Source organism: Apaloderma vittatum, unplaced genomic scaffold, assembly GCF_000703405.1.
Source record: "Apaloderma vittatum isolate BGI_N311 unplaced genomic scaffold, ASM70340v1 scaffold29186, whole genome shotgun sequence".
NCBI classification, from domain to species: Eukaryota; Metazoa; Chordata; class Aves; order Trogoniformes; family Trogonidae; genus Apaloderma; species Apaloderma vittatum.
The window spans coordinates 2023-9529 of NW_009720536.1; the positions used below are offsets into that span (position 1 = coordinate 2023).

The following is a 7507-nucleotide window of genomic DNA, read 5'->3' on the forward strand; positions in this document are numbered from 1 at the left end:
GCCTGCCAGCGAGGCTGGTCACGTACATGCCGGTCCGGTTCTCCTCCAGGGACGGGCCCCAGTCCATGGCGGGCCGGCTGGCTTGCTGGACTCGCTGTGAGGAGACAGGCGGAGGGAGCACGGGCACCCTGCACTCACACCCCCTCCTCTCCCCACCCAGCCGCTCACCCACCCTGGGAGATGATGTGCTCTGTCAGCCCCAAGGGACTGGTAGAGTCCCCGATGAGGATGGGATGGGGCCAAACACTTTCCCGAAGCTTTTGAGGAAGGCAGCTCTGTATAAGTGCCTGGCTGGGGAGGTGTTATGATCTTGGGCTGCTGGTGGCAAGGGTTTGCAGGAATTAGGGGCTATTGTAGGGCCATGGCCCTGTGCTGTGGGTTAGAGTCCCCAGGCAAGGGGTTAGCCTCAGGCAAGGTGGCTCCTGGCCATGTAACCATGCTGCTCCAAGCCAGGTTGCATCCAGCAAGTGCTCCAGCATGTGAGTTGCTGCCTGGGGAGGGCAGCAAGCTCTAGTGTCTCTGCTTTTAACAGCCTGGGGAGAGCAGCAGAGCCCAGCCATGGCTGGGAAGGCTGTGAGCACCCAGGAGCATCATAACCTGCTCCTGGGGAAAACCTTTCAGTGGTGGGATCCCACCTCTGCTGCCTGTTTGCCACCTGCACAGTCGGGCAGCTGCCTTCCTCGCTCTGTCGTTGCTCCTGCAAAATGGGTGCGAAGTCCTGTGTGGCCGTGCTGGCCCCTCGCTAGGGACAATGTACTTCCCCGTGGGGCAAGGCATTAGCAGGCTGGTTTTGGAGTGGGGATGCACACAGAGCTGCCCCTTGGGAGCAGCGTGACTCAGTGCCTATCTGGTATCACAGGAGAGATGCGGCTGGAAACGTCCTGGGAAGTGCCACCTCTCTCATCCTATGGGCAGCAAGGAGGGATGTGGACATGCACCTCCAGGAGAGAGGATGTAAAAATTTCTGGAGGATACAGGCTCAGCATGGGCTTAGGTTCAACCTGAGTATTTCTGGGGTGTTCGCCAGCAATGCTGGGCCCCAACACCTCATACCTCCCGCAGTGTCCCTTCTTCTCGGAGCACAGCCACCACCATGCCCACGGGAATCATCAGGCAGGAGAGGACTCCCATGAGGATGCCCAAGACCTCGGCCCAGGTGGGGAAGCGGTAGCTGCCATACTCGGAGGGTTGGTACTTGACAACGTTGTATACCAGCAGAGCCTGCAGGGTGGGAATAAAGCAAGGTCAGCCCAGAGCCCTCCGAAGGTCTTGTGCTCAGACCTCCAAGCAGAACCAAAACGGCCCCTGGGGCAGGAAGGACCAGCAGAGTGACTTCTCACAAGGGGCCGTCACCCAGGGATGCTGGCACCACTGCAGTTCTCAAGTTGAGCCGTTACCATCATCGTTGCTGGGGACAGGACCATCCAGCAGGCTCTGAAGTAGGGCCCTGGTTTGAAGCCCAGCATCATGTGGATATCTCGGCAGAACCTCTTAATGCCTGGAGGAGAGAGAGAGGTGGGGGGCTCAGAAATGGTGATGCCTCCCCCAGGGCCAGGTGCCTGTGCCAGGTTGCCCTGTAACCACCAAAAGCAGTGGTTTGTATCATCTACAGCAAAGAAGTGTCTCCCCTCCCAGCTGGAAGATGCAGAAAGGGGGGGCCCTGCTGATGTTATCTGAGGGACCAAGCTCAACACCCCAAAGTTCTTTGGAGAGGTGAACCCAGTGATGGCCAAGAATAAACAGAAGGCTGGAGCAGAGGTGTTTCATGCTCCATTGCAAGGCTGCTGGCTCCCCCACTGTTCCCTCTAAATCCATCTCTTCATACAGACAGCCCATCCTCACCCTTCCCCATGTTCCTGTGGGGACAGACCCCCTTACCATAGACACGTGTCACCACGAGGCAGGTAGTGATCACCACCACCATGAGACCAAAGCCAGCGCTGTAGTCATCCAGCAGGACAAGCCAGTACATTCCACCCTGTGGAGGCAAAGCACAGTGGCCAGCACCCCCGGGACCAGTATTGCAGTAAACTCCTCACCCACACTCTCCTGCTTTTGGGGACATGTCCCCTCAGCCCCTTTGTGGGCACTGGGGAAGATAGATAGAGGTCAGGCACCCTCAGGAGACATCACTCTCCCTCTGGGGCTGGTGCAGAGACAGAATAATGTTGTCTCCCTCTCTTTGGTCCTCACATCCCCAGGGATCCCAGGCTCATTGATCATGTCTCTACTACCCTGTCAGCTGATGTGGATACAGGCATCTCTGCAAACTTGCTCACTGCCCTAAGCACTCTTCTAATAAGAGGTCCCGGTTGGTCCCCAGGACACGTCCAGCCCCACACCCTTACCTCTGTTGTGAGGATGAGCCCCATCAGGAACAGGGCAATGCAGATGACAGCTGAGAAAGAAGCTTTCTTTGGCCGCAGGTAATAGGGAAATTCATCTGTCACTGCCGTAACGATGGTCTCCATAAAGGCAAACTGTACACACAGGAGAAGAGGGTCCCCTGAGCCCCTCGGGCTGCCTGGGCACTGTGGCTGGCTCGGTGGGCTCTGTCCTTACCTGGCTGTCCAGGCCCAAGGTTAACAGCATGAAGAAGAACAGGAAAGACCAGAATGGAGAAAGGGGGAGCATTGTCATGGCCTGGGGGTACACCACAAAAGCCAGGCCAGGACCTAGGGGAGGCAAAGGACAGCAGGGTGAAAAGGAGGTGACAGAGCTGGGCATGGAGGGATGGAGGAAAGGAGAGGACAGCCCGTGGCGGGCACCTGAAAGGGTTCTTGCAAGGTGGGCAGGAGATGTCCTGCAGCACAGGGCGAAGACATGCAGGAGAAGCAGCCTGCTCTTTGCTCAGACCTTTCTTAGATACGGCTTGGTGTTGCTCAGTGTTTGCACAGCAGCAACCAGCCCTTCCCTCCCCTTGACCAGCTGCACATCAATCTTCATCCCCCACGTTGACACCCTCAGATTCCTTCCACCTGGAAGGGATACTCCTCAATGCACCCAGGCAGAGGGTGAAGGAGAAAAGGTCTTCATTTGGCCTCACCTGCTTTTGCCACTTGATTAACAGGGACTCCAAGCTCCTGGGACATGTATCCCAAAACAGAGAAGATGGCAAATCCTGCCAGGATGCTGGTGATGGCATTGCCCAGAGTCACTATGAAGGTGTCCCTATAGAGAAGAAAGAAGGTGCACTGAACATGCCTGCTCCTTAGTGCCCACAGCAGTGTGTGGTGGCCATGCCAGCCCTGGGTCTCTCTCAAGCCTGTGCAAGCTGGCAGGTATCTGTAAGGTGCTGGGGCAAGGAGCAGTGCTGGGTGACCGTGAGCTGCACCACATGCTTCTGCTGGCTTTGAACCCACCAACTGAGGTTTTCATGGCTCTCCTCAACCCACAATTTTTATGAGACAGCAACTGGCTCCCACCTGTAGATATTCTGATGGAAGGTGTTGTACGAGGCGAAGGTGAGGAGGCCCCCAAAGCCTACCCCAAGGGAGTAGAAAATCTGCAGGGCTGCCTCGATCCACACCTAGGGGAAGGAAACATGTCTGAGGAGAGCAGAGGTTTGGAAACCTCCCAAGGAAGGGAACATGCTTCCCCAGAACCCCTGGCACATCTCTCCCAGCCCTCTGGACACACAAAGCCCAGAGGGTCTTTGCCTTTCCTTGCTAGCATGCTCACCTCTCATAGTGGGTCAGCTGGATAGTGGAAGGGTTGACGAGAGCATTTTAGAGCCAGCCCAGCGTGGCTCTACACCCTTGTAAAACTGAGTGGTCTCTGCTATGAACATTACTGATCCAAGGAAACTCCTCACTTCACACACCAAGAAAAACAGAACAGCCAAATCCAACACAGGCACCCATTGCCATCCCTATCCCATCAAAGTCGCTGAACTAATCCTTCCTATGGCCCTGGTACCCTGAGGAGGTGGTGAGCATGCCAGAAACGCAGGCACGGGGCTGAGCTGGGTGGGAGAGTGGTAGAGACAAGGTACTGAGCAAAGATAGATTGCTGAAAAGCAAATACTTCTGTTCTGTGAGTAAGCAAGAGAGAAGACCTTGGGTTGGGGGGTGGTGAGAAAAGGCACCTGAGCAAAGGAGCCACCTCTGTTGAATGCTTGAGGTGGCAGGAAAATGTTAATTTTTCTATCTTGAACAATTTGCACAAGATCCTGCTCACCTTGGAAGACAACAAGTGATCGAACTGAGGAGTGAGGTAAAACTGGATCCCCTTCCAGGCCCCCTCCAGAGTCACACCACGAATGAGCAGCATCACCAGGATAAGGTACGGGAAGGTGGCAGTGAAGTACACGACCTGTGGGAGAGCCAAGCCAGCTGGGAGAGCTGCTCCCTCGGGGGTCCCCAGGGTGCGATAACACAGCACCCAGCATCGCCCTGCAGAGCTGAGGTTCCTGGGATGCAGCAGGATGTCAGCCCTGATGGTGTCTGGGTGTGCAAGGCATCCCCAAAGTGACCTGTGTCCAGCTGATGCTGTTCATGGGTCTCATTTTCCCAGATGTGCAGAGAATTAAGGGCAGATGCCTTCAAAAGAGACTGTCCAGACTTTACCTTGCCAGATGATTTGACTCCCTTTAGGATGCACAGATAGACGATGGTCCAAGAAAGGAGCAGGCACAGACACAGGTTCCAGCGGATCCTCCCGGGATCCCCAATCCCAGAGCTCCCTTGGATGTGCAGGACATACCGGCTAAGGTAAAAAGGAGAACTGCCAGTGAGTGGCCATGGGCACTTGTCACCTTCTTCCAGAGACCCTCTCTGAACCTAGCAATGTCCTGCTCCAAAAAATAACCTTTTCAAATAACCCAGTGATGAGAGAGCAACAAGGCACTGGCAGATATTTGCCAAGCAAAGGGGAGCAGTTGATCTTTTCACTATGTGTTGAAGAGCCCAGAGAGGAGGCTGGGCAGCCTGAGAGCAAATTCCCAGCTGGTCCAGGCATGGGATGCATTTCAGTGTAACATATCTCCAGGCCAGCAAAGCAGTGCTAGACCATGGACGCCTCCCAGATCTCAGGGATATGATCCCAATGGCTAAATGGCGCTGACCATGAGAGCCCATAACCACACAAACACCACCAACCACGAGTGTCCACCATGCCACAAGATGTGCAGAACAGACCCCTTGCCTCTCATCCCATCCCCATGCTCCCCCCGGCTCAATGCTAACCACATCCCCACAGCTAGTTTGGGCTGATCTCTCTACCTCCAGTACTCCTCGCTGGGGCTGACGGTGTTGGTGATGTTGACAGGGAAGGTGGCGTTCCCCGTCTTGATGACGTGGTGGTCCAGGCACAGGTCGGTGTTCCACCAGTTGCCGCAGTGCTGCCAGGGCAAATCGCTTGTGAGGGATGCAAAGAGGTAGAAGAGAACGTAAGCAATGATCATATTGTAGTAAATGGCCACCAAGGAGACGATGAGGATCGTGCTCATGCCAACGCCTGGAGGAAGGAGAGAGTAAAGAAGGAGTGAGCACATCCAAAACCTGGGTCAGACACTGGATCTCAGCAGCCAAATGTTTAACCAGGCACAGGTTCACCTGCTGGGGCAAGCTTCTTATTGCCATTATACCCTCTGGACATACTTTCTCTGAATTGATGATCTGTTGCATCATACAGATGATTTTACTCCAGTTTAATGCTGAGAATCAAAGTATTTGATCTGACGGGTTTTTTTTGAACATTTTACTCTTACCTTTGCCTTTAACAGTCACTGCTTAGCTTTATGCTGTATTTTGTACACTAGCTGGCTTAACAGTTTTCGTACGATCCCTAGAGCCCATTCAGGGCCTCCAAAGACTGATAGATCTTGTACATATCTTGCAGCTACTAAAACAGCTAACCCAGAATTCCAGCCTGCTCCACCTTTCCCTAGGATCTAACCTTTGATCCTAACAAGAGCTTTGAGGATCATGGGACGCTGCTGCTCATCCATGTCCTCATCAAGTAGATCTTCCAGAGGCTCTGGACTTCACTCACGCACCTTTAAAGAGAGGGCTTATCTTCCAGACAGCGAGGGGCCCCAGGCTGGAGAACTGGCCAAGTGACAGCTCCATGAAGAAGATGGGGATCCCACAGATGGCCAGCATGATGAAGTAAGGAACCAAGAAAGCTCCTGTAAGAAGCAAGGAAAAAAAAGCTGAAAAAGAACACAGAACACCTAAAGCCCATTTATGACACGGAATAAAGTTCCTTCAACATCTGTGGCCCTGAGGGATCTACACCAAAATCTGGAAGACAGGAAGAGGTGGCAGCTCACCACCAGTGCAAGAGGAAGGGGCTGTGACTAACTTGGTGCTGTGCTTCCCTTCCCACCTCTGCCCCTCTTTTCTCCTTGAATCTTTCACCAACACTGAAATTCTCCAGTTATTATTGCATGTGATAACCAATTACTCTGGGAATAGTTGAATATGGGCACTTTGCACCATCACACCAGGGTCTTGTATTGCAAAAGCCTTGCTCCTCTCTTTTAATACCCAGTAAGCATTTGCTGACCATGCTGTGTCCTGGAGGACACCAGGCCAAGAAGTTACTGGAAACAGAGGGATGCTCAGGTTGTGTTCAGTCCAGCATGGAGCTGGGGATGTCTCCAGCGTCATGAGTGCAGACATGGGCCGGTGAGACCCTTCCACACATGGGTACATGTGGTTAACACCTTGCAGCAAGCCTGGGGGGCTAGAGGAGGCTTCACCCCACAACAACGAAAGCTGGTTCCCAGCGCTGGGAAAGGGAAGAGGCATCCCTTCAGCAACACGCCCCACCAGCCCAGCTCAATGAGGGGGAGATGTGGTCACCCCAAAGGATGCCCAAGTACCTCCTCCATTGGTGTAAGCCCTGTACGGAAACCTCCAGACGTTTCCAAGGCCCACACAGTATCCGATGCAGGAGAGGAGGAAATCCAGCCGCCCTGTCCAGTTCCCTCTGTCTTCTGGGCACTCAGAGCCCAGGTCCCCGTCCTGGCTGCTGGGGCTCACCAGGAGCTCTGGTGTCACCGGCTGAGGAAGAGAGGGGTGGGACAGGGCAGCCAGGGGTTGAGGAAGGAATAAAAACAAGGGGTGAAAAGTGGGAAAGAGGGAAGGAATGCTGAGAGCTTGGGTGTGATTTTGTGACCCCCCCCCAAGACATTTGTTCCTTGCAGACAGCCCATCCCGGCATCTCTCTGTGCCCCAGCCCAGCTGATGTTCTGCTCTACTCATGCAATCCTACATGGCCAGAGCTCCCCTGGGAAAGGCAGGATGGCCCCGGTTCACCCTGGGAGGCCTGAACTCATCTTACAACCTCAGTTTCCCAAGAAGTCCTTTCAAGGGGTCATGATAAACATTCCTGATGAGTTTGAGTAGGGTAATAACCACCACCTGTGTTCCAGGGAGCGAGACAGCCCAGCCTCATGTGCCCCTGACATGCCAGGCCCTTGGCTGCTGTTAAATGCTCCATTTTTCACATTTTTCCAGCTGCCAAAAGCCTACACTGTGTTCCCAGTTGTTCCTGCTGC

The 7507-nt window shown here is 54.2% G+C and overlaps 1 protein-coding gene across 1 annotated transcript in view; it reads right to left on the reverse strand.

The window, feature by feature from the left end:
- Window positions 1-7507, reverse strand: part of SLC6A7 (solute carrier family 6 (neurotransmitter transporter), member 7) — an 18394-nt gene that overhangs the window by 116 nt on the left and 10771 nt on the right. The window contains exons 2-14 of the mRNA XM_009871047.1: window positions 6830-7010; window positions 5999-6130; window positions 5223-5457; window positions 4569-4707; window positions 4180-4314; window positions 3426-3529; window positions 3047-3171; window positions 2563-2675; window positions 2349-2480; window positions 1879-1978; window positions 1398-1498; window positions 1054-1221; window positions 1-94 (exon numbers count right to left, since the gene is read on the reverse strand). The exon at window positions 1-94 is cut by the window's left edge and continues 116 nt beyond it. Of these exons, the coding sequence (XP_009869349.1) occupies window positions 1-94; window positions 1054-1221; window positions 1398-1498; window positions 1879-1978; window positions 2349-2480; window positions 2563-2675; window positions 3047-3171; window positions 3426-3529; window positions 4180-4314; window positions 4569-4707; window positions 5223-5457; window positions 5999-6130; window positions 6830-7010 (1759 nt within the window). The remainder of the gene's footprint in view (window positions 95-1053; window positions 1222-1397; window positions 1499-1878; window positions 1979-2348; window positions 2481-2562; window positions 2676-3046; window positions 3172-3425; window positions 3530-4179; window positions 4315-4568; window positions 4708-5222; window positions 5458-5998; window positions 6131-6829; window positions 7011-7507) is intronic.